Source organism: Dendrobates tinctorius, unplaced genomic scaffold (genome assembly GCF_039654945.1).
Source record: "Dendrobates tinctorius isolate UK_male_01 unplaced genomic scaffold, ASM3965494v1 ptg000102l, whole genome shotgun sequence".
Lineage (NCBI taxonomy): Eukaryota > Metazoa > Chordata > Amphibia > Anura > Dendrobatidae > Dendrobates > Dendrobates tinctorius.
Window position 1 is genome coordinate 2,261,163 of NW_027361770.1, and position 27,160 is coordinate 2,288,322.

At 49.5% G+C, this 27,160-nt stretch overlaps 1 protein-coding gene across 1 annotated transcript in view; it reads right to left on the reverse strand.

Annotated features, from left to right (window-relative positions):
- Positions 1-2,475: 2,475 nt before the first annotated feature.
- Positions 2,476-27,160, reverse strand: part of LOC141099802 (sodium-dependent neutral amino acid transporter B(0)AT3-like) — a 1,161,745-nt gene continuing 1,137,060 nt past the window's right edge. The window contains exon 13 of the mRNA XM_073587870.1: positions 2,476-2,670. Coding sequence (XP_073443971.1) covers positions 2,476-2,670 — 195 coding nt within the window. The remainder of the gene's footprint in view (positions 2,671-27,160) is intronic.

The following is a 27,160-nucleotide window of genomic DNA, read 5'->3' on the forward strand; positions in this document are numbered from 1 at the left end:
TCAGCTGAAAGCACTGTGCTCGGTACAGAACTGAAAATAAGAATAAGTCAATAATTAATTAATATTTAACAGTGTGAACCTAGCCCAAGTGGTGGAGGAACATTTTTGTTTGGGGTTAGTTATTTTGCCTTATATACAACTCATTACCCTGGAAAGGATGCTCCTTAACATATTTCCCAGCAAAATTCATTTTGCTGTTTTTGTATGTTTTTTGGTGCACCTGTAAAAATGGCGTGAAACTCTGACATCATGGTTTACAGCTGTGACCTAGGAGTCAGAAATGCTTCCAGGGACATTTTCCATGATGTCCCTGTGTCATTTGAGCAGTATTTCCATAATTTTCAGACATTTTTAGACCTTAAAAGAACCCCGGGGGGAACGCAGTAAAAATGCTCTGGTCTCCCATAGACTTACATTTGGCTCGTTGTTCTGTCCGATTACCTGAGTATTACAAATTGCTCGACCCGAACAACGAGCATCCGAGCATTTTAGTGCTCACCCATCACTAGTCTGCTCTAAAGGCTGTTTTCCTTTTTGTTGGTACAAACCCATATGGACTTTGTCTTCCTCCTGTTGCACCTCAGTGAGTACAATCATTACAGTATATATATAAAAAAGTCACAATATTTAAAAAAGGCAATATTTCTTAAAGATGTCTGATACATGTCTTCAGATCATAATTTTAATATGAAGACAGCTGCATTCACTGTATGATGGTGATAATTACAGTCAAAATAATTTGTGTAAGTTTCGGTAGCTTCTAATGAATCACAGACACCTTAAAAAAAACTTTATGAACAGGGCAAAAAAACTTTACAGACTGTTATTTTTACTGACTGGAATTTCTGGGTGGTTGGCAACCCTGCCCTGGATGGGGGAAAATTGAGGGAAGGGCTAAATATGACGGACATTATTACAGGAAGGAACCAAGGCTGGAGACATTATACCACAAAGGGTCCCAGGATGGGGGACATTATTACTGGAAGGAACCAAGGCTAGAGACATTATACCACAAAGGGTCCCAGGATGGGGGACATTATTACTGGAAGGGGGGCAGGATAAGGGACATTTTTAAAGGAAAGGACTGAAGATGGTGGACAATATTAAAAGAAGGGACTCAGGATGGGGGACATTATTAGATTAAGGGGACATTATCACAAGATGCGGACATTATTAAAGGATTGGGGAATTATTACTTGGGGGGGGCAAACATTCATGTCTTGATAGGATGTAACATGGTACAAGGGTTCATTCATCTGTCGAACTTGTAGGTGGAAGCCCAGGTCCAAATTTTACACTGCGGCCAATCAGGACTGTAGGTACACCACTGGGCAAGGGACTTGAATTATACTAGATCAGATATATCAATCTTCATAATAAAGTTTCACTAAACAAAGGCTGTGAGCGGGATTTATATAACGCTGTATTTATTGTACAATAATGCCCTCTAGTTGTTGATTTAGAAATAACCCATCTCGCTGAACCACCTGAATACTGTTGCTCAGTTAGCATCAAAACATGTTGTCTACTCACATAACAGCCCAAGTGGCTGATTCTGAAACAGGCTTTTGTTTTCTTCTTTTCTATGCATTGGATACCAGTTAACAGCAGGCTCATGCTAAATCTGCTTGATAGTCACATGCAGCAATAACCAAGCTTATATGGTGAGCCAGTATATAAGCTTTTAAATACAGCAGTCACTATAATTGTGTTTGGCTTTTCATCCTTGATAAACCCGACATTACTGTGCTTACCAACCATCCCTGGCGAAGCATCACTGAAACTCGCGTCGGGTCATTGGTGGATGAGCCTGTACGTATTTTCTTGATTATATGTCCTGTTATTAATATGAATTTTTGCATCATATGTACCTTATTATTACCAGTGGGCAATAGTGTGTACACCAAAATTTTCCATCTCTAAATCTTATGCTTATATCTGCTGCGTGATCATAAATACATATTTATTCTGTGGCAATGAACTGGAGCGGAGCATTTCAGAGAAAAACATACTTTGCTAAAATCAGGCAGCCAGGTTCCGATTCATGCACCCCATGGTTAGGGAGGCATGAATTGAGTGACAGGTTTCCTTTAAGCCCGCGCTCAGAGAGGTCACAGACAACTCCTGATGGTGATTCTGCTGCTTCATTTGACCTTGTGTTAACAGAGCAGCTCTTCTTCTTCCTGGTAGCTCTGTTGACATCATGTTGATTGACAGCCAGCTCCCTGCAGCTAGGCAGCGGGGAATCAGCTGTCATTCAGCATGACATTGGAAGTGATGCCCCATCAACAGATCAGAGCAACTCATAAGAAAATAATTAGATAGGCTCGCATAATTCCTGTTAAGGTCACAATCAGTTAAGTAAAGACTTCCCTCCCTAATGTGCCCATGTTCTACATACAAAAATGTTTCACAAAGCAAGAGTATGCAATTATTTTAATATAAAATATTAAAATATACATTATAGTGTTTATCCTATATGTCATTTGTTGCTTTATATTCTTGACATTTCTCATCTCCTGCTGGATAGTCTTCTTTTTTAAACCTTTTTTGAAGAAAGTGAAAAAGTGCAGTGGATGGTATAAACAAGCATGGTATGGCCACCAACAAAACACAAATAGCCACAACCCAGTCAGGATAATCTTCTGTCTTCTTCACAGGAAATTTCTCCTGTAGATAAGAACAAAGCAAAATATGATACATATTTTTTATTGAACATTGCTCTAATGGTATTAGCTTTATGGGAAATCCTTAAAACATGTTTTCGAGTGAAAACTACTTTGGGAAGCTCTCCTTCTTTGGAGAGTTTATTGGGAAGGTTTTCATGACCTGGAGGTGCTTTCAAGAGATTTTGAAGTATTTTGTAAGGCTATGTGCACACAGTGTCTTTGGGATTTCCAAGGCGAAAATGCTTCAGGAAAACCCTGGCGGTCTTTTCAGATGCTACTGCAGCAGCTCTGCCTCTGACGCTTGGTTATATTCTTAAAAGTGTGTAGAGCAGGCGCCTTTATTTGGAAGAATGAATATGCTACAATTTTTAACTGCTTCGAGGTTTCTGAACCCCCAAACAAGCCAATACAGAAAAAATTCAGTGATGCTGTGGGCAGCTAAAAGATATCTTTAATCCAACTTGAATAAAAACATAATCTGGCACAATTTGTCGGGTACACAGCAAGCAGAAACTGATCAATGCATTTCGACCGAGGTCTTCTTCATGATCTAGCTTCAAACATAGTAGACATGATTTTATTAATATGGCCGATCATATGATTGGTTGAACAATTAAAATAATTTAAATAAGTAAATTGTATGCATAAAAAACTCAAAAAAACTCCAAAATACATAAAAAAATGAAAAGACAGCAACAATAGAACAGGAATAAACTTCAATGACATCACATACAATACAAGTCACAATATTAATGGTATCTGATAAGATCCTGCCTGGCATTTAAGCCCAGCGGGACTCTTGTAATTTGTATTTATAGTTGCCTCCTCTATAAGGTTTATGAACTTTCTCAATAGCATGAAAGGAAAAAGATTTCACACTGCCTTTATGACAAATGGCAAAGTGTCTGGAAGCCGCAGAAGGTGATACAGCATTAGGATTAATTGTGTCTGCTAAGTGCCGTCTGATACGCACTTTGAGGGGGCATGTCGTCCATTCAATATATTGTACATTTAATGGAATAAATAAAATAAGAAGTGTTTCAATTGATATAGTCTTTTATAGGAAAAGTAGCAGAATTATGTGTGGAACTAATTTTATCTGTTTTATATGCAAAGTTGCAAGCTTTGCATTTAGAGGCTCCACACTTAAATATTACATTGACATTAAGCCAGTTTTTTGTACATGCTTAGTCTTATAAGTACTCTGGAAAAGGCTCTAGAGCAGGGAGCATTTCTCTCTATACCTTACCACTCTTACCTCTGAAAGCCATAGGTCACTTTAGACACCTACAGCATGTCAGCATACCGATGCAGCTGCTGTAATAACATCATTGTGTTGCTCCCCACAAGATGTGACTCTGACTGCGGCAGCTGATTCTCCAATATCAGGGATTAGGTAATTATGAAGTATTTTTTATGAGTCAGTAATTGTAGGGAAATATGGGAGCATTTTACTGTGTGGTGGGTATCAATTTATTGTAGGGGGGTCATCATACTGTGCATTTTGTGCTGTGTGGGTCATCATACTGTGTGGGAACCATCATACTATGTGGGGGTTATCATGTTGTGTGGGGGACTGTGGAAGCTAGCATACTGTTTGTTGGCCATCACTGTGAAGGGGAGCTGTAGGGACATCATACATTGTGAGAAGGCTATATGGGAGATCATCCTCTGTGAGAGAGTTGTAAGGGCCATCATACTGTGTGGGAGGAACTGTGGGGTCTATGATACTGATATTTTGTGGGGACATCATACTGTGTGAGAAGCATCATACTGTCAGGATCCTGTCAGCGTTGGCAAACTGCCACGGCTGAGCAGGGTGACTTACCCACACTACGGGAGGGCCCGGGGTCCGATACTGCAGTGAAAGTTCAAGCAGACAGGACCTGCAACACTGAAAGTAGTAAGGAGTACAAGGACCTACGATCATGTGACTGCAGGGGGCTGGGCTTAGCGTCCTACTGCTGCAGATGATGAAATATACTAACTGCAGGGATACTGTAGTAGAGGAGAGGGAAACGCAGGTCAGACAAGCAGAGGTCATACATGGATAGGGCGGAGCAGTACCAGAGGGAAGAGAAGAGAATAGTCAAGTCACAGGCAGAGAGTCATACACAGAGAGTTAGCGCAGTACAAGAGGGACAGGCAGAACTCGTAACAGGGACGGAACTGGATCAAAACCAAGCAAGCAACAAGTTATTAAGCACAAGGCACACGTACGCAAGAGGTCAAGTAACTCAGCTGAGGGCAGGAGTATAACTGACACCGGACCTAGGTCGAGTGGCCACTAAATAGCCGCCCTCTGCCAGAGAGAGGCAGAAACAATTAACCCCTGTCTGACCAGGACGGGCCAAAGGCAAAACCCCATCCTGGATTATGACAGCACCCCTCTCAACGGGGGGGCCACTGGAGCCCCGGATCTCTCAGGATACTTGGCATGAAAGACCCAGACCAACCGATCCGCATGAACCGATCGGGTAGGAACCCACAACCGGTCCTCAGGACCGTAGCCTTTCCAATGTACAAGATATTGAAGAGCACGATGGACCAACCTAGAGTCAACAATTCGTTCCACCTCGTACTCAGACTGCCCGCCTACCAAAACCGGTGGCGGGGAAGACAATGATCCCTCCCCACAGGACCCCACAGGTTTCAAAAGGGCCCTATGGAACACATTGGGGATCCGTAGAGACGGCGGGAGACGCAACCGAAGAGCCACCGGGTTAACCGCTTCAGTAATTTCATAGGGACCAATAAATTTAGGTCCAAGTTTTGCAGAGGGGACCTTGAGCCTTATATTTTTGGTAGACAACCATACCTTATGCCCAACCTGGAACATCGGCCCCACGGACCATTTTTTGTCTGCAAAAAACTTATATTTAGCCAGAGCCTTCGTAATATTACTCTGGACCTCCCGCCATACCTCCCCTAACCGCTGGATAGTCTCATCCGCCCCAGGACACCCTGAGTCCAAACGGGAGAACTCTCCAAAATGTGGATGAAACCCATAGTTGCAGAAAAAGGGAGATGTACCCGTATACTGGTTACTGTGGTTGTTAAACGCAAACTCGGCCAAAGGTAACGCAGTACACCAATCATCCTGTCGGGCTGAGGTCAGGCAATGCAGAATTTGCTCCAGAGACTGATTGGTCCGCTCAGTCTGCCCATTAGTCTCTGGATGATAAGCGGATGAAAAAGACAGACCAATACCCAACCTCTTACAAAATGCCCTCCATAATCTGGAAACAAATTGTACCCACCTATCAGACACCACATTGAAGGGTACCCTATGCAACCGTACCACATGCTCAAAAAACAATCTGGACAACGTTTCTGCATTAGGTAGAGCTGCCAAGGGTAAAAAATGTGCCTGTTACTAAACCTGTCCACCACTACCCAAATGACGGTATTACCCTTGGAAGGGGGAAGATTGGTGATGAAATCCATGGACAAATGGGTCCATGTTCTATCAGGAATTGGCAGTGGCACCAATTCCCCGGCCGGCCGGTTATGGGGGGTTTTCGCACGGGCACATACACCACAAGCAGACACAAATTCCCCAACATCAGAGGCTAAAGAAGACCACCAGAATATCCTAGCGATGGCCTTCCGGGTAGCTGAGCTCCCTGGATGTCCACCCAGAACTGAGTCATGGAACTCCCGGAGGACCTTGAGACGAAATTGAGCTGGTACAAAAAGTTTATCCACTGGCTTAGCCGGGGGGGCAAGAGACTGAGCTTCCCGAATCTCCCGCTCCAACACATTAGAAATACCTGCCCCCACCACCCCAGGCTGAAGAATGGAGGATGGAGGTTCAGGGGAGGACACCGGATCCAGACTGCATGACAAGGCATCAGCTCTGACATTTTTGGATCCTGGCCGAAAAGTGATGGAGAACTGGAATCGGGAAACAAAAAGTGACCATCTAGCCCATCTAGTACAAGAACCTACGATCATGTGACAACCTTTTAGCTGACTCAATGTAAGCTAGGTTCTTGTGGTCCGTAATTACGGTTATAGGATGGACAGCCCCCTCCTAAAAATGCCTCCATTCTTCAAAGGCCAACTTCACTGCCAGAAGTTCTCGACTCCCAACATCATAGTTTCTCTCTGCAGGGGAAAATTTCTTAGAGGAAAAAGGCACAGGGTCTCAAATTAGTCAAAGTGGCGGCTCCTTGGGACAACACCGCCCCCACCCCCACCTCTGAGGCGTCCACCTCAACAATAAAAGGTTCAGACGGGTCCGGTTGAATAAGAACCGGAGCTGACATGAAACATTTTTTTAAAAACTGAAACGCTGCTATCGCTGCGGCTGACCAATTCTTGATATCGGCCCCCTTTTGAGTCATATCTGTGAGAGGTTTAACTACCTGTGAGAACCCCCTTATAAACTTGCGATAATAATTAGCGAATCCTAGGAAATGCTGCAGAGCCTTCAAATCACAAGTTTGAACCCAATCGACAATGGCCTGCACCTTATTTGGATCCATGCGATACCCCTCAGCAGACAATGAATCCCAGAAAAGACAATTCCTGAACAAAAAATAAACATTTCTCTAGCTTAGCAAAGAGACAGTTCTCCCGGGGCCTTTGGAGAACTGTCCGAATATGACCAATGTCCAGATGTCATGGGAAGCCTAGGTAACTTTAGGCTGAAACCCTGGGGCCCCTGCGGTGTCCCTCAGACTAGGGGAGACCCTGTCTGTCCCACAACCCAGGGTTTACACTGAAGGTGTGCCTGCCTGGGCCTCCACCCTGTCCTTGTCTCCTGTCCAGCCCTAAGCTGAACCCACCACCCTCCACCCAGTGAGGAGACCAAACACCAGACCCCACAAATAAGTATGGACAGGGATAACGGAAATGCACCACACCGCGTACACACAGGGGAATACAGTAATGTGCAAGGGCAACCAAATAATACAACACAGGGAGGCAAAATGGCAACAATGGAATATACTACACCAGCAACCGTATGCTCCTTAGACCACCACTCCAGACCGGTATCGCTTAGCACAAGGCAAGAGCTATAGTCGGCGACACCCATAGTCACACAGGGCAATTTAAAGACAGAGGGCGTGGCTAAGCCCTCAGCCAGAATGACCTCCTGGTTAACCCAATCCAAGCCGGATCAGAAGAGCAACCAGCGCCGCTGAGAACCATGTGGTAGGATGGGGTATTACCGCTGTCTGCCGGACACCCTGGTGCGAACAGTGTCCAACATGACAGTACCCCGCCTTCTACGAGGGACCCCAGGAACCTCACAATGTTGAGGACCCGGCTTGTCCGGATGGCGGCGATGAAACACTGTAATCAGTCGGTCCGCATGTATGTCCGAGGCCGGCACCCAAGTCCTCTCCTCAGGACCATAGCCACGCCAGTGGACCAGGTACTGTAGAGTGCGACGCACTACCCGAGAGTCAACCACCTTGGACACCTCAAACTCCAACGTGCCATCCACCAAGACGGGAGGTGGTGGCACAGGAGAAACATCAACAGCACCCACGACTTTCTTAAGTAACGCCTTGTGAAACACATTATGTATCTTGCATACGGCAGGTAACTCTAACCGAAATGCCACAGGGTTGATAATTGCGGAGATCCTAAATGGACCAATGAACCTGGGCCCCAACTTAAGCGATGGTATTTTGAGCTTGATGTTCCTTGTAGACAACCACACCCAATCACCCACACACAGGTCCGGACCAGGCACACGTCTACCGTCAGCCACACGTTTATACCTAGAACCTACATTCAGCAAGCGCTGCTTTACTCTCCTCCAAACGGATGACAATTGTGCTCCCAACTGGTCCTCCTCAGGGACGCCCGCAGAGCTCCCTTGGCGCAAGGTACAGAATTGGGGATGTTGACCATAAACACAAAAGAAAGGAGATTCCCCAGACGATTCCTGATAATGATTGTTTATCGCATATTCAGCCAGAGGAAGAAACGCCGACCACTCTTCCTGATTGTCAGAAACAAAACAGCGTAAGTATTGTTCCAGGTTTTGGTTCATACGCTCAGTCTGCCCATTCGACTGAGGATGGAAAGCCGATGAATGAGACAATATAATCCCTAGGCGTGAACAAAAAGCTCTCCAAAATTTTGGCACAAATTGTGTACCTCTATCAGATACAATGTCAGACGGGACACCATGAAGTCTGACCACCTCACGAATAAATACCTGAGCAAGGGTCTTCACATTGGGCAAAGATGGCAAAGCAACAAAATGCGACATTTTAGAGAACCGATCAACTATTACCAGAATGACCGTGTTCCCAGCCGAGGAGGGCAAATCCGTAATGAAATCCATGGAAATCTCAGTCCATGGCTTACTGGGCACACAGAGAGGATGCAATGTGCCAGCAGGATGGGAGCGTGCTGTCTTGGCCCGTCCGCACGTGGTACAGGCTGACACATATGAGGCCACATCCTGCCGGATTTTGGGCCACCAAAAACGACGTGATACAAGTTCCAGAGTGCCCTTAACTCCTGGGTGACCCACCAGGACAGAATCGTGATGTTCCCCTAACACTTTTAAGCGTAGGTGTAGTGGCACAAATGATTTATTAGGAGGCAGATCCGGCGGTACCTCCTCCTGAGCATCAGCAATCTCTGCCTCAACCTCTGTCGTGAGAGCCGAGACCACAACTCCCTTTTGGAGGATAGGCACCGGATCCTCACGTGGCTCTCCACCCGGAAAACATCTGGACAGGGCGTCCGCCTTAGTATTCTTAGAACCTGGTCGGCATGTCACAAAAAAATTGAACCGGGTGAAGAATAACGCCCAGCGAGCCTGTCTGGGGGACAGGCGTTTAGCAGACTCTAAATAAAGCAGATTCTTATGGTCTGTTATGACAGTAATCTGATGGACAGCCCCCTCCAAGAAATGTCGCCATTCCTCAAATGCCAACTTGATGGCCAACAATTCCCTGTTACCAATATCGTAATTACGCTCGGCCGGCGACAGTTTCTTGGAGAAGTAGGCACACGGATGCAATTCGCCCAAGGATGGACCCTGAGACAGTACCGCTCCCACTCCAACCTCAGATGCATCCACCTCCACGGTAAAAGGTAGGGAGACATCAGGCTGAACCAGGATGGGAGCTGAAGCAAAACTGTTTTTGAGGAATTCAAACGCGCGCACAGCAGTCTCAGACCAGTCAGAAAAATTGGTACCTTTTTTAGTCATGTCGGTGAGCGGCTTAGCAATCATAGAAAAATTCTTAATAAATTTCCTATAATAGTTTGAAAAGCCCAGGAATCGCTGAAGCGCCTTGAGATTATCAGGCCGATCCCACTGCAGCACCGCTTGCACCTTAGCGGTGTCCATTTTAAACCCTGAGGCGGAAATTACATAACCCAAAAAAGGTAATTCTTGGATGACAAATACACATTTCTCAAGCTTGGCATAGAGCTTGTTTTCCCTGAGCAACTGCAACACCTGCCTAACATGCTCTATGTGTGCATCACGGTCGCGTGAGTAAATAAGAATGTCATCAAGGTATATAATAACAAATTTCCCCAAGAGATGAGAAAAGACATAATTTATGAAATGTTGAAATACTGCTGGCGCGCTCGTCAACCCAAATGGCATCACCAAATTCTCAAAATGACCCTCAGGGGTATTAAATGCCGTCTTCCATTCATCCCCTTGACGGACTCTTATGAGATTGTACGCCCCCCTGAGGTCAAGCTTGGAAAACCATTTGGCACCAGACACCTGGTTGAACAAATCGGGTATCAGTGGCATCGGGTAGGGGTCACGAACCGTAATCTGGTTGAGTTCCCTGAAATCCAGACACGGGCGTAATCCGCCATCTTTCTTCTTGACAAAGAAGAACCCCGCCGCCAATGGAGATGATGAAGGCCTGATGTGCCCTTTGCTTAGACTTTCTGCAATGTATTCTTTGAGAGCTTGCCTCTCAGGACCTGAGATATTAAACATCCTGGCTTTTGGTAACTTGGCCCCCGGTTTTAACCTAATAGCACAGTCATAGGGTCGGTGCGGTGGCAGCTCTGAACAACCTCTTTCAGAAAATACATCAGCAAAGTCCAGCAGTGGCTCCGGGATGCTGGGAGTCACAGCGGAGATACACGTGGCCAGACAACTCTCCTGGCAGTATCTGCTCCACTGAATTATGTCCTGGGTTTTCCAATCAATCACCGGATTGTGCATAGACAACCATGGAAACCCCAGAACTATCTGAGCAGGTAAATTACTGAGCACCTTACATGTTACCCGCTCAGAGTGTAGGACCCCAATGTGGAGTTTTACATCAGCCACAAACTCTTTAATCTCCCCTTGTGAGAGAGGGGAGGCATTGATGGTAACCACCCGGATAGGATTAGGCAGCGTCTCCACCTTAAATCCCGCAGTACGCGCAAACTTTTCATTAATGAGATTAGGGGCTGAACTACTATCTACAAATACAGTAATCGACAGCTCTTGGCCCCCGATTACTACCTTGGCAGGGAGCATACACTGGGAGACCACCACGGAGGATATGCAAAGGCTCAGACTAGACTCCTCCAAACCCTCTGAGCCTAGCAGTTTTCCACCGGCATGTCTTTCTTAGGTACCAGGGGGCAAGCATTAATAAAATGTCCTTTTTTGCCACAAAAAAAACAGACCCCTTGCTTTCTGGGCAAGGGACATTTATGCTTGTTATTATGTGTATGTGATATACCAGCGATCTGCATAGGTTCCACGGATTCACCTGGGGCGACCTCACCAGAGACTGCCCCTCCCCCCACAGGCAATGTCTCCTGTGACCTCTGACGAAAACGGCGATCAATGCGTACTACAAGCACCATAGCAGCCTCCAGAGAAGCGGGAGTCTCATACATTAGCAGAACTTGTTTAACCCTTTCAGACCTTTAAGAAACCCCATGCAAAAATTGACTCCTTAGTGCAGGGTCATTCCATTGCGTGTCCACAGCCCAGCGACGAAATTCAGTACAGTAATCCTCTGGCAGTCGCTCACCCTGGATTAGAGAGCGTATTTTAGATTCTGCTAATGCCAGTCTGTCAGGATCGTCATAGATTAAACCCAGAGCAGAAAAAAAAGTCTACGGACTCAAATGCAGGTGAATCAGAAGGTAGTGAAAACGCCCATGCTTGTGGGTCACCACTCAGGAAGGAAATTACCAAGCCCACACGCTGAGCCTCATTTCCTGAGGAGAGAGGACGCATGCGAAAAAACAATTTGCAGGATTCACGAAATACAACGAACTTACAGCGATCACCAGAAAATCATTCAGGGAGAGGTAACTTGGGTTCAGCTGCCCTGACTGCTGCCTCAGTTTGCACAGCAGGAACTGACAGGCGTTGTTGCTGGACCGCCCCCCTCAGTTCAGTGACCTGTATGGACAGAGCCTCCAGCTGCTTGGTTATGGAGACTATAGGATCCATGGTAAATAATTCCTATTTTTTTTCTCTTTTTGGGCCGACTATAATGTCATGGGAAGCCTAGGTAACTTTAGGCTGAAACCCTGGGGCCCCTGCGGTGTCCCTCAGACTAGGGGAGACCCTGTCTGTCCCTCAACCCAGGGTTTACACTGAAGGTGTGCCTGCCTGGGCCTCCACCCTGTCCTTGTCTCCTGTCCAGCCCTAAGCTGAACCCACCACCCTCCACCCAGTGAGGAGACCAAACACCAGACCCCACAAATAAGTATGGACAGGGATAACGGAAATGCACCACACCGCGTACACACAGGGGAATACAGTAATGTGCAAGGGCAACCAAATAATACAACACAGGGAGGCAAAATGGCAACAATGGAATATACTACACCAGCAACCGTATGCTCCTTAGACCACCACTCCAGACCGGTATCGCTTAGCACAAGGCAAGAGCTATAGTCGGCGACGCCCATAGTCACACAGGGCAATTTAAAGACAGAGGGCGTGGCTAAGCCCTCAGCCAGAATGACCGCCTGGTTAACCCAATCCAAGCCGGATCAGAAGAGCAACCTGCGCTGCTGAGAACCATGTGGTAGGATGGGGTATTACCGCTGTCTGCCAGACACCCTGGTGCGAACAGTGTCCGACATGACACCAGAATCACCGCAGTAAAAACACAGTTTTCCAAAGCGCCGTCATCTCCTTTCTTTCTCTTTGAGGTCGATGGTTCCCATCTCCATGGTTTCCAATGTAGGACTGGCTCCCCTTCCTTGGGAGAATAACGGAGTCTCAATCTGCATCACTCCTCTCGCCCGTAGCCTGCAATCCATTCGGACGGCCTGTGTCATATCATCCTCCAGAGAATCAGGCGGAGGGTGGAGTGCCAAGGCATCTTTCAGATGTTCAGACAGGCCTCTACAGACCAAGCCCCGGAGGGTGGCATCATCCCAGAAGACCTCAGCAGCCCAGCGTCTGAACTCTGAGCAAAACCACTCAGCTGAGTGCTTCCCCTGACATATACTCATCACCATGTCCTCAGCCATACGTACCCGATCAGGCTCATCATAAATATGTCCCAGGGCCTCAAAAAATGCATCCACAGTCTTACCCTCAGGGGCAGTGGTCGGAAGGGAGAAAGCCCAAGCCTGGGGGGCTCCCCTTAACAGAGACATAATGACCCCCACTCTCTGACTTTCATCCCCAGAAGAGTGCGGTCTTAATGAGAAAAAAAGCTTACAGCCCTCCTTTGAAAACTTTAAATTCCTTTTTATCTCCAGAAAAGGTATCCGGTAATTTAACCGGGGACTCAGGGGAAACTAATGTAACATCTTGAGCCCCCGATGATAAAACCCCTGCAGAGTGTCAGCGATCAGCTGCTGAGACTGAGCCAGGACTCGTTGTTCCCCAATGAGTTTCTGAGACATCTGAGTCAGGTGCTTTACCTGCTCAGAAAGAGCGTGCATAGAATCCATCACACACACAGGAGAGGAGAAAAAAAAAGGTATCAGTCAGTTATAATGTCAGGATACTGTCAGCGTCGGGAAACTGCCACGGCTGAGCAGGGTGAATTACCCACACTACTGGAGGGCCCGGGGTCTGATACTGCAGTGAAAGTTCAAGCAGACAGGACCTGCAACACTGAAAATAGTAAGGAGTACAAGGACCTACGATCATGTGACTGCAGGGGGCGGGGTTTAGCATCCTACTGCTGCAGATGATGAAATATACTAACTGCAGGGATACTGTAGTAGAGGAGAGGGAAACGCAGGTCAGAAAAGCAGAGGTTATACATGGATAGGGCGGAGCGGTACCAGAGGGATGAGCAGAGAATAGTCAAGTCACAGGCAGAGAGTCATACACAGAGAGGGTAGCGCAGTACAAGAGGGACAGGCAGAACTCGCAACAGGGATGGAACTGGATCAAAACCAAACAAGCAACAAGTTATTAAGCACAAGGCACACGTACGCAAGAGGTCAAGTAACTCAGCCGAGGGCAGGAGTATAACTGACACCGGACCTAGGTCGAGTGGCCACTAAATAGCCGCCCTCTGCCAGAGAGAGGCAGAAACAATTAACCCCTGTCTGACCAGGATGGGCCAAAGACAAAACCCCATCCTGGATCATGACACATACTATGTGGGGGCAATCATACTATATGGTAGATTGCGGGTACAATCATATTGAGTTATAACATCATTTTTTTTAAATAAATCATCAACATAAATCTATATATATAAAACTGAATGTATGTGTGTATCACCAACCAATCACGAAGCATCTTTCATTTCACCAGAGCTGTTTAAAAGAAGCTGAGCTGTGATTGGTTGCTATGAGCAGCAGTTTTCCTTGTAACCAATCACTAAGCATCTTTCATTTCACCAGAGCTGTTTAACCCCTTAATGACAGCCAATACATCTTTTTACTGACCTGAGATATAAGAGAATATCATTCCCATACAGGTGACAGTTCAGCAGCTGTCAACTGTACACTATAGCTGACAACTTGCTTCATCAGTCACGGTCAGTGCTGGCACTGTCCATATCTGTTTAACCCCTTAGATGCTGAGGTCAAAAGTGACTACATCAAATAAATGGTTAATAGATTGTGGGGGCTTCCGTTTTAATCTAATTAACACACCGAGACCATGATTTTGCGGTCCTGATGTTTGCCAAAGCAGTTCATGGCCAAATAGCGGCCTTACAGTCATGGCTAGTGTTGAGCATTCCGATACCACAAGTATCGGGTATCAGCCGATATTAGCGGTATCGGAATTCCGATACTGACTTCCGATACTTTTGTCATATCGGATTCCGGAATCGGAATCGGAAGTTCCCATCATGCTATGAGCCTGCTTGCTTTGATTAAGCCAATGGGAATCCTCCGAAGTGTGGGCACATCCTGTTAGGCATGTAGGCATGTTAACTATTGGCATGGCTGTGATTGGCTGCCGAAATGATGTCATGATGCACTATAAAAGCCACCGCAGCCGCCATTTCTGGTTCACTCTGCTGTGAATTCAGTTAGGGACAGGCTGCTGTTGAAGACTGTGAGGGACAGTTAGAAATAGCGATCATCAAACATATCTATTGCTCTACCCAGGCTACATAATCCACCACTGTAGCCTTCTTTGCCCTAGCAGCAGTGTTCACAGCTGTCTGCAAGGGCTGTGTGAGTGCAGCTCACGCTGTGGAGTGGGTCCTGCAGCCACGTCAGGTTGTAGGCTGCCCAGCGTGCCTCACTGCTGCCTCATACATCTTTTAATTTTTGAGCTGCATTTTTTACACAATTTCAATCTAGTGTGCTTCCATCCGTATCCATATACGTTGGTTGCAAACACTAGTAGTAGACAGCGGAGCCTTTCTGCAGCCTTTCAGTGCTAGTGTCCACTTTGCTGCACTGTTCACGGCTGTCTGAGAGGTCTCTGACTGTGTGTGAGTGCAGCTCACGCTGAGTAGTGTGTCCTGCAGCTACGTCTGGTTGTAGGACGCTCAGCGTGTCACTGCCTCACACATTTTTCTTTTATTGCAGCTCATTTTTTCTTCTATTAGTGTGCATCCATCCGTCTCCATCTACGGTGGTTGCAAACACTATATAGGAGTACACAGCGGAGCCTTTCTGCAGCCTGTCAGTGCCAGTGCCCACTTAGCTGCACTGTTCACGGCTGTCTGAGAGGTCTCTGACTGTGTGTGAGTGCAGCTCACGCAGAGTAGAGTGTCCTGCAGCTACGTCTGTTTGTAGGACGCTCAACGTGCGTCACTGCCTCACACATATTTGTCTTTGAGTGCCGCTCATTTTTTCTTCTCCTATTAGTGTGCATCCAACCGTATCCATCAACATTGGTTGGTTGCAAACACTATATAGGAGTAGATAGAGGAGCCTTTTTTTCTGGCTTGTGCCCTGCCGGCGCAGCCAGATTAGTATTACCCAATTTTTTTGGAGCCTCATCTTTTGCATTGTAGGTTACCTGCCTGCATTGTAATAGCTCCAAAAAGTTGGTGATACTATCAGTTTCAATTCTTTGTTCACATACTTTGAGTTTGTTTCCAACAAAGAAACCACAAAAAAAGTTCACCAAACACTACATTTGGAACTTGTCTAGGCCACATCAGCTCCTATTAAAGTGTAGTCCACACACACACACTTCATAAAATTAGTGTTTCTTGTACCTGTAACCAGCTGTTCAGGAATAAGCACACTAAGGCCCCCCTTTGTACTTTTCTGCCTATCTTGAGCAGTCTGGCAAGATGAAGAAGGCAGGGAGTAAGGCGCGTGGGCGTGGGCGTGGGCGTGGAGTTTCAGCAGGGAGAGGACGTGGGGATTCTGCAGGGAGAGGATGTGGGGATTCTGCAGGTAGAGGACGTGGGGATTCTGGGCCTGCTGCGGGCACCAGTGGATCAGCATCCCCCAGTTTTAGCAGGCAACAGTCCTTTATGCGCAGCTTTGTAGGACCTCAACGTACCCCACTGCTGCGGGAGGAACAAATTGAAGCCGTTGTCGGATGGATGGCAGCTAACGCATCGACTTCAATTACTTCCACAGCCTCTCAGGACCAGAGCACCGAAGAGCAACCATCTGTCTCTTCACCACCTGCCAAAGTGCCCAGGCAGTCAGAGAGACATGGACAGGAGCCATCACAGTCTCTACTTCTGTTCTCGGAATCTGTTGGCTTGGAAAGAGGGGGCCAGCCAAGCAGCATTCCTGAATGTGAAGAAGAGGGAGTATGCAGTGATGCGCAACTTCTTTGTCCCTCTGAATCTGAAGAGGCGAGTGGGCCAGTGCCTATGGTCAGCACACCTCAGTACGCATCAGATGATGACGAGACTCAGTTGCCACTTTCTGGTGCGTACGGTGCTGGCGAGACAACCCCGGAGAAGCAGCTGTTTGAAGAGGGGAGGGAAGATGATGAGGTCCTTGACCCATCATGGCGTGAGGAACAGGAAGGTGGTGGGAGCAGCTCGGAGGAAGAGATTCCCCTACCGGCCAAAACAGGAGGCAGAGGGAGGGGGAAGACTTGGTTGCCTGTACCCTCCACTTCGGCACCCGTTAGGAGCATTCCTCATTCCAAAGGCAAAACGGGCGCTCCCAAGAGTTGCAGTGCGTGGTCCTTTTTTGACACAGTTGCAGATGACATTTGCTTTGTCAAATGCAAGCTGTGTCATCAGATAGTCAAAAGAGGGAGAAATGTCAGCAACCTCAATACCACAAATATGTGGAAACATGTGCGCACCAAGCACGAGTTGGAGTTGCAGAGACACCCTGAAGATGTAGGCCAACGTACAGCACCACCTACCACCTCTTCAGTTCGTGTTGGGGCCTCTTCCTCCAGCTCACACACTGCTGGTTCGGCTTCCTCACAGGATCGCCAAGGAAGAACCTCTGCCACTGTTGTCCGGAGACCCTGTCAGATTGCACCCATAGCAGCACGTTCCCATCCATCACAGCCATCGGTAGAACAGGCATGGGATAAAAGGCGCCCTTACTCGGCAAACCATCCCCGAGCACAGTCTCTGAATGCTGGCATTGCCAAACTTCTGGCAGTTGAAATGCTGTGATTCAGGCTGGTGGACACTGACACCTTCCGGGACTTAATGGCATTGGCAGTCCCCCAATACAACGTGCCCAGCCGCTTTTATTTCAGCAGGCGAGCCGTCCCTGCCCTGCAGAAACATGTTGAGGGCCAAATAAAACATGCGCTACTAAACGCCGTTAGTAGCAAGGTCCACCTGACCACCGATGCGTGGACCAGTAACCATGGACAGGGACGATACCTTTCCCTCACTGCCCACTGGGTCAATGTTGTGGAGCCGGGTACAGATCTGGAGAGTGGCGCTGTACGTGTTCTTCCAACGCCACGGATTGCAGGACTCCAGTCTGTACACATAGACTCCTCCTCCTACTCAAGTTCCTCAGAAACAGCAGAGCAGGAGCCTGTTACGACCGATATGAGCACAGCCGTGGCCAAACGTCAACAGGCTGTACTCAAATTAATTTCTTTGGGGAATCGAAGCCACACAGCGCAGGAGCTCTGGAATGCTATCAAGTTGGAGAGCGATGTGTGGTTTGGGCCAGCGAATCTCCAGCCGGGCTTGGTAGTGTGTGACAATGGCCGAAATCTGGTGGCAGCTCTTGGCCTAGGCAACCTCACACACATCCCATGTCTGGCACATGTGCTTAACTTGGTCGTGCAGAGCTTTCTGAGGGACTATCCGGATCTTGATGCACTGTTGCACAAGGTCCGCATAGAGTGCGCTCACTTGCGGCGTTCCAGCACGGCAAGATCGCGCCTCGCTGCTCTGCAGCGACGATTTGGCCTTCCGGAACATCGCATCATATGTGACCTACCCACCCGGTGGAATTCAACGTTACATATGTTGGAGCGGTTGTGTGAGCAGCAGGCAGCAGTCATGGAGTATCAGCTGCATCAGGCGCAAACAAGTCACACTGTGCGCCGTTCACACTTCAGCACCATTGAGTGGGCCTCTATGAAGGACATCTGCCTCGTTTTGCGTGCCTTCGATGAATCCACGCGGATGGCGAGTGCAGATGATGCACTAGTCAGCATGACTGTCCCCCTTATCTGCCTGCTTCAACAAACACTGCAAGCACTAAGGGATGAGGTTTCGGAAGAGGTGGAGGATGAGGAGTCCCAAATGCCATCTGCTTCTGGACAGTCTGCGCTACGTGTTTCCTCACAAAGGCCTAGGCAGGGGACACTTTGTGAGGAGGATGAGGAGGAGTCGATGGAGGAGGAAGACATCTCTCCAGAGGAGGGAGGTACACAAACCTCTGCTCAGTATGTACAGCGAGGGTGGGGTGATGCAGAGCAGACCGAGGTCACGCCTCAAACAGGGGACAGCGGTTCTTTGGCAGTTGGGAGTCTGCAGCACATGGTTGATTTCATGCTGCAGTGCCTGAGAAACGACCGCCGCATCGCCCACATTCTCGTCTCGGCTGATTATTGGGTGTACACCCTCCTAGATCCTCGCTACCGGGACAGCGTACAAAGGCTCATACCAACGTTGAACCGGGAGCGTAAACTGCGGGAGTACGAAGAGTCACTGGTGCAGTCCATAATGTTTTCCATTCCACCCGACAGCATTGTTGCTAGTGCTTTACAAAGCAGCTCTGTGCGTCGAGGCAGTGGAGGAAACTCTGCACAAAGAGGGAGCAGAGGCAGCGCCGCAGCACAAGGCAAGACCACTATGGCCCAAATGTGGCAAAGTTTTGTGTGTCCACCACAATTGTCTACACCATCAGCGACGCCTCGAGTCAGCAGGAGGCAACGCTTCCGTCAGATGGTGTCAGACTACATGTCTTGCCCTGTCACTGTACTCCCAGATGGCTCTTCCCCCTTCAAGTTTTGGGTCTCTAAGCTGGATACATGGCCAGAGCTTAGCCAGTATGCATTGGAGGTGCTGGCTTGCCCTGCTGCCAGTGTATTATTGGAACGCGTCTTTAGTGCCGCAGGTGGTGTACTAACAGACCGTCGCACGCGACTATCTTCCGATAATGTTGACCGGCTGACTTTTCTGAAAATGAACAAGGCCTGGATCTCCAAAGACTTTACCATTCCTCTTACAGACTAAATTAGTGGTTGGCAACGGTATCCAGGTCTGCTGGTGTGTTCATTTTTCTACCAACTGAACTAAAATCCCTGTGCTTCAACACAGCCAGTTGTCGCTCAGATGTGTCGTCTGCACAGAGAAACACACTAGCTCCTGTGTTAGTGGGGTTCAGTAACGCCAGCTGATCCCCTGCTGTGTGGACGGCAAAGTCACCAGCTCCATCAACATTCCAACCACTACTGATTTTTAACCGTGCCCAACTTAGGTCTCTGGCTCCACTGTCTCTACTATTTCCCCTGACCTCCAACCCCGCCATCTACATCTCTGAAGTGGCGTCAGCACAATCTACACTTGTTCCTGTGTTCCTGTGGCTCAGTCCCTTCAGTTTATCCCCTGATGTGTGTCCGGCAAGGTCTCCTGCTCTGTCCACATTCCCATAACCAGTAGTGGGAATGAGGACAGAGCTGGCGAACTTGCCGGACAAACATTAGGGGATCAACTGACGGGACTGAGCACCAGTAACACAGGAACAAGTGTAGATTGTGCTGACGCCACTTCACAGATGTAGCTGGCGGGGTTGGAGGCCAGGGTAAATAGTAGAGACAGTGGAGCCAGAGGCCTAAGTGGAGCATGGTTAGAATCAGTAGTAGTCAACAACCTCCATAAAAACCGCTGCCCATTGGCCTCTGCATGCGGCATGCGTAATCCTGGGCTCCAACAGTGTCAGTTGGTGTTCAGAAGTGTCATCTCCACAGAGCCAAACACATTCGTTCAAGTGTTAGTGGGGTTCAGCACTGCCAGCTGTTCCCCTGCTGTGGAGATGGCAAGTCTCCTGCTGCCTACACCTGCCAAAATCCAGTAGGCCCCAGCCTGCTCCACGCCTGATCCTGGGCTCCAACAGTGTCAGTTGGTGTTCAGAAGTGTCATCTCCACAGAGCCAAACACATTCGTTCAAGTGTTAGTGGGGTTCAGTACTGCCAGCTGTTCCCCTGCTGTGGAGATGGCAAGTCTCCTGCTGCCTACACCTGCCAAAATCCAGTAGGCCCCAGCCTGCTCCACGCCTGATCCTGGGCTCCAACAGTGTCAGATGGTGTTCAGAAGTGTCATCTCCACAGAGCCAAACACATTCGTTCAAGTGTTAGTGGGGTTCAGCACTGCCAGCTGTTCCCCTGCTGTGGAGATGGCAAGTCTCCTGCTGCCTTCACCTGCCAAAAGCAACAGGCCCCAGCCTGCTCCTCGCCTAATCCTGGGCTCCAACAGCGTCAGTTGGTGTTCAGAAGTGTCATCTCCACAGAGCCAAACACATTTGTTCGAGTGTTAGTGGGGTTCAGCACTGCCAGCTGTTCCCCTGCTGTGGAGATGGCAGTCTCTCCTGCTGTCTCCGCATTCCAAAGACAGTAGGCCTCTGCCTACACCCTCCTATTTCCTGGGCTTCAACACAGCCAGTTGTAGCTCGGAAGTGCCGTCCACACGGAAAGAGACACTTGCTCCCGTGTCTCAGTGGGGTTCAGTAACGTCAGCTGATCCCCTGCTGTGTGGATGGCAGTCTCTCCTGCTGTCTCCACATTCCAAATACAGTAGGCCTCTGCCTACACCCTCCTATTTCCTGGGCTTCAACACAGCCAGTTGTAGCTCGGAAGTGCCGTCCACACGGAAAGAGACACTTGCTCCCGTGTCTCAGTGGGGTTCAGTAACGTCAGCTGATCCCCTGCTGTGTGGATGGCAGTCTCTCCTGCTGTCTCCACATTCCAAATACAGTAGGCCTCTGCCTACACCCTCCTATTTCCTGGGCTTCAACACAGCCAGTTGTAGCTCGGAAGTGCCGTCCACACGGAAAGAGACACTTGCTCCCGTGTCTCAGTGGGGTTCAGTAACGTCAGCTGATCCCCTGCTGTGTGGATGGCAGTCTCTCCTGCTGTCTCCACATTCCAAATACAGTAGGCCTCTGCCTACACCCTCCTATTTCCTGGGCTTCAACACAGCCAGTTGTAGCTCGGAAGTGCCGTCCACACGGAAAGAGACACTTGCTCCCGTGTCTCAGTGGGGTTCAGTAACGTCAGCTGATCCCCTGCTGTGTGGATGGCAGTCTCTCCTGCTGTCTCCACATTCCAAATACAGTAGGCCTCTGCCTACACCCTCCTATTTCCTGGGCTTCAACACAGCCAGTTGTAGCTCGGAAGTGCCGTCCACACGGAAAGAGACACTTGCTCCCGTGTCTCAGTGGGGTTCAGTAACGTCAGCTGATCCCCTGCTGTGTGGATGGCAGTCTCTCCTGCTGTCTCCACATTCAAAATACAGTAGGCCTCTGACTACACCCTCCTATTTCCTGGGCTTCAACACAGCCAGTTGTAGCTCGGAAGTGCCGTCCACACGGAAAGAGATACTTGCTCCCGTGTCTCAGTGGGGTTCAGTAATGTCAGCTGATCCCCTGCTGTGTGGATGGCAGTCTCTCCTGCTGTCTCCACATTCAAAATACAGTAGGCCTCTGACTACACCCTCCTATTTCCTGGGCTTCAACACAGCCAGTTGTAGCTCGGAAGTGCCGTCCACACGGAAAGAGACACTTGCTCCCGTGTCTCAGTGGGGTTCAGTAACGTCAGCTGATCCCCTGCTGTGTGGATGGCAGTCTCTCCTGCTGTCTCCACATTCCAAATACAGTAGGCCTCTGCCTACACCCTCCTATTTCCTGGGCTTCAACACAGCCAGTTGTAGCTCGGAAGTGCCGTCCACACGGAAAGAGACACTTGCTCCCGTGTCTCAGTGGGGTTCAGTAACGTCAGCTGATCCCCTGCTGTGTGGATGGCAGTCTCTCCTGCTGTCTCCACATTCCAAATACAGTAGGCTTCTGCCTACACCCTCCTATTTCCTGGGCTTCAACACAGCCAGTTGTAGCTCGGAAGTGCCGTCCACACGGAAAGAGACACTTGCTCCCGTGTCTCAGTGGGGTTCAGTAACGTCAGCTGATCCCCTGCTGTGTGGATGGCAGTCTCTCCTGTCTCCACATTCAAAATACAGTAGGCCTCTGCCTACACCCTCCTATTTCCTGGGCTTCAACACAGCCAGTTGTAGCTCGGAAGTGCCGTCCACACGGAAAGAGATACTTGCTCCCGTGTCTCAGTGGGGTTCAGTAACGTCAGCTGATCCCCTGCTGTGTGGATGGCAGTCTCTCCTGCTGTCTCCACATTCAAAATACAGTAGGCCTCTGCCTACACCCTCCTATTTCCTGGGCTTCAACACAGCCAGTTGTAGCTCGGAAGTGCCGTCCACACGGAAAGAGACACTTGCTCCCGTGTCTCAGTGGGGTTCAGTAACGTCAGCTGATCCCCTGCTGTGTGGATGGCAGTCTCTCCTGCTGTCTCCACATTCCAAATACAGTAGGCCTCTGCCTACACCCTCCTATTTCCTGGGCTTCAACACAGCCAGTTGTAGCTCGGAAGTGCCGTCCACACGGAAAGAGACACTTGCTCTCGTGTCTCAGTGGGGTTCAGTAACGTCAGCTGATCCCCTGCTGTGTGGATGGCAGTCTCTCCTGCTGTCTCCACATTCCAAATACAGTAGGCCTCTGCCTACACCCTCCTATTTCCTGGGCTTCAACACAGCCAGTTGTAGCTCGGAAGTGCCGTCCACACGGAAAGAGATACTTGCTCCCGTGTCTCAGTGGGGTTCAGTAACGTCAGCTGATCCCCTGCTGTGTGGATGGCAGTCTCTCCTGCTGTCTCCACATTCAAAATACAGTAGGCCTCTGCCTACACCCTCCTATTTCCTGGGCTTCAACACAGCCAGTTGTAGCTCGGAAGTGCCGTCCACACGGAAAGAGACACTTGCTCCCGTGTCTCAGTGGGGTTCAGTAACGTCAGCTGATCCCCTGCTGTGTGGATGGCAGTCTCTCCTGGTGTCTCCACATTCAAAATACAGTAGGCCTCTGCCTACACCCTCCTATTTCCTGGGCTTCAACACAGCCAGTTGTAGCTCGGAAGTGCCGTCCACACGGAAAGAGACACTTGCTCCCGTGTCTCAGTGGGGTTCAGTAACGTCAGCTGATCCCCTGCTGTGTGGATGGCAGTCTCTCCTGCTGTCTCCACATTCAAAATACAGTAGGCCTCTGCCTACACCCTCCTATTTCCTGGGCTTCAACACAGCCAGTTGTAGCTCGGAAGTGCCGTCCACACGGAAAGAGATACTTGCTCCCGTGTCTCAGTGGGGTTCAGTAACGTCAGCTGATCCCCTGCTGTGTGGATGGCAGTCTCTCCTGCTGTCTCCACATTCCAAATACAGTAGGCCTCTGCCTACACCCTCCTATTTCCTGGGCTTCAACACAGCCAGTTGTAGCTCGGAAGTGCCGTCCACACGGAAAGAGACACTTGCTCCCGTGTCTCAGTGGGGTTCAGTAACGTCAGCTGATCCCCTGCTGTGTGGATGGCAGTCTCCCCTGCTGTCTCCACATTCCAAATACAGTAGGCCTCTGCCTACACCCTCCTATTTCCTGGGCTTCAACACAGCCAGTTGTAGCTCGGAAGTGCCGTCCACACGGAAAGAGACACTTGCTCCCGTGTCTCAGTGGGGTTCAGTAACGTCAGCTGATCCCCTGCTGTGTGGATGGCAGTCTCTCCTGCTGTCTCCACATTCCAAATACAGTAGGCCTCTGCCTACACCCTCCTATTTCCTGGGCTTCAACACAGCCAGTTGTAGCTCGGAAGTGCCGTCCACACGGAAAGAGACACTTGCTCCTGTGTCTCAGTGGGGTTCAGTAACGTCAGCTGATCCCCTGCTGTGTGGATGGCAGTCTCTCCTGCTGTCTCCACATTCCAAATACAGTAGGCCTCTGCCTACACCCTCCTATTTCCTGGGCTTCAACACAGCCAGTTGTAGCTCGGAAGTGCCGTCCACACGGAAAGAGACACTTGCTCCCGTGTCTCAGTGGGGTTCAGTAACGTCAGCTGATACCCTGCTGTGTGGATGGCAGTCTCTCCTGCTGTCTCCACATTCCAAATACAGTAGGCCTCTGCCTACACCCTCCTATTTCCTGGGCTTCAACACAGCCAGTTGTAGCTCGGAAGTGCCGTCCACACGGAAAGAGACACTTGCTCCCGTGTCTCAGTGGGGCTCAGTAACGTCAGCTGATCCCCTGCTGTGTGGATGGCAGTCTCTCCTGCTGTCTCCACATTCAAAATACAGTAGGCCTCTGCCTACACCCTCCTATTTCCTGGGCTTCAACACAGCCAGTTGTAGCTCGGAAGTGCCGTCCACACGGAAAGAGATACTTGCTCCCGTGTCTCAGTGGGGTTCAGTAACGTCAGCTGATCCCCTGCTGTGTGGATGGCAGTCTCTCCTGCTGTCTCCACATTCCAAATACAGTAGGCCTCTGCCTACACCCTCCTATTTCCTGGGCTTCAACACAGCCAGTTGTAGCTCGGAAGTGCCGTCCACACGGAAAGAGACACTTGCTCCCGTGTCTCAGTGGGGTTCAGTAACGTCAGCTGATCCCCTGCTGTGTGGATGGCAGTCTCTCCTCCTGTCTCCACATTCAAAATACAGTAGGCCTCTGCCTACACCCTCCTATTTCCTGGGCTTCAACACAGCCAGTTGTAGCTCGGAAGTGCCGTCCACACGGAAAGAGATACTTGCTCCCATGTCTCAGTGGGGTTCAGTAACGTCAGCTGATCCCCTGCTGTGTGGATGGCAGTCTCTCCTGCTGTCTCCACATTCAAAATACAGTAGGCCTCTGCCTACACCCTCCTATTTCCTGGGCTTCAACACAGCCAGTTGTAGCTCGGAAGTGCCGTCCACACGGAAAGAGACACTTGCTCCCGTGTCTCAGTGGGGTTCAGTAACGTCGGCTGATCCCCTGCTGTGTGGATGGCAGTCTCTCCTGCTGTCTCCACATTCCAAATACAGTAGGCCTCTGCCTACACCCTCCTATTTCCTGGGCTTCAACACAGCCAGTTGTAGCTCGGAAGTGCCGTCCACACGGAAAGAGACACTTGCTCCCGTGTCTCAGTGGGGTTCAGTAACGTCAGCTGATCCCCTGCTGTGTGGATGGCAGTCTCTCCTGCTGTCTCCACATTCCAAATACAGTAGGCCTCTGCCTACACCCTCCTATTTCCTGGGCTTCAACACAGCCAGTTGTAGCTCGGAAGTGCCGTCCACACGGAAAGAGATACTTGCTCCCGTGTCTCAGTGGGGTTCAGTAACGTCAGCTGATCCCCTGCTGTGTGGATGGCAGTCTCTCCTGCTGTCTCCACATTCAAAATACAGTAGGCCTCTGCCTACACCCTCCTATTTCCTGGGCTTCAACACAGCCAGTTGTAGCTCGGAAGTGCCGTCCACACGGAAAGAGACACTTGCTCCCGTGTCTCAGTGGGGTTCAGTAACGTCAGCTGATCCCCTGCTGTGTGGATGGCAGTCTCTCCTGCTGTCTCCACATTCCAAATACAGTAGGCCTCTGCCTACACCCTCCTATTTCCTGGGCTTCAACACAGCCAGTTGTAGCTCGGAAGTGCCGTCCACACGGAAAGAGACACTTGCTCCCGTGTCTCAGTGGGGTTCAGTAACGTCAGCTGATCCCCTGCTGTGTGGATGGCAGTCTCTCCTGGTGTCTCCACATTCAAAATACAGTAGGCCTCTGCCTACACCCTCCTATTTCCTGGGCTTCAACACAGCCAGTTGTAGCTCGGAAGTGCCGTCCACACGGAAAGAGACACTTGCTCCCGTGTCTCAGTGGGGTTCAGTAACGTCAGCTGATCCCCTGCTGTGTGGATGGCAGTCTCTCCTGCTGTCTCCACATTCAAAATACAGTAGGCCTCTGCCTACACCCTCCTATTTCCTGGGCTTCAACACAGCCAGTTGTAGCTCGGAAGTGCCGTCCACACGGAAAGAGATACTTGCTCCCGTGTCTCAGTGGGGTTCAGTAACGTCAGCTGATCCCCTGCTGTGTGGATGGCAGTCTCTCCTGCTGTCTCCACATTCAAAATACAGTAGGCCTCTGCCTACACCCTCCTATTTCCTGGGCTTCAACACAGCCAGTTGTAGCTCGGAAGTGCCGTCCACACGGAAAGAGACACTTGCTCCCGTGTCTCAGTGGGGTTCAGTAACGTCAGCTGATCCCCTGCTGTGTGGATGGCAGTCTCTCCTGCTGTCTCCACATTCCAAATACAGTAGGCCTCTGCCTACACCCTCCTATTTCCTGGGCTTCAACACAGCCAGTTGTAGCTCGGAAGTGCCGTCCACACGGAAAGAGACACTTGCTCCCGTGTCTCAGTGGGGTTCAGTAACGTCAGCTGATCCCCTGCTGTGTGGATGGCAGTCTCTCCTGCTGTCTCCACATTCCAAATACAGTAGGCCTCTGCCTACACCCTCCTATTTCCTGGGCTTCAACACAGCCAGTTGTAGCTCGGAAGTGCCGTCCACACGGAAAGAGACACTTGCTCCCGTGTCTCAGTGGGGTTCAGTAACGTCAGCTGATCCCCTGCTGTGTGGATGGCAAAGTCTCCTGCTGCCTACACTGTCGTACTACTACTGATTTTT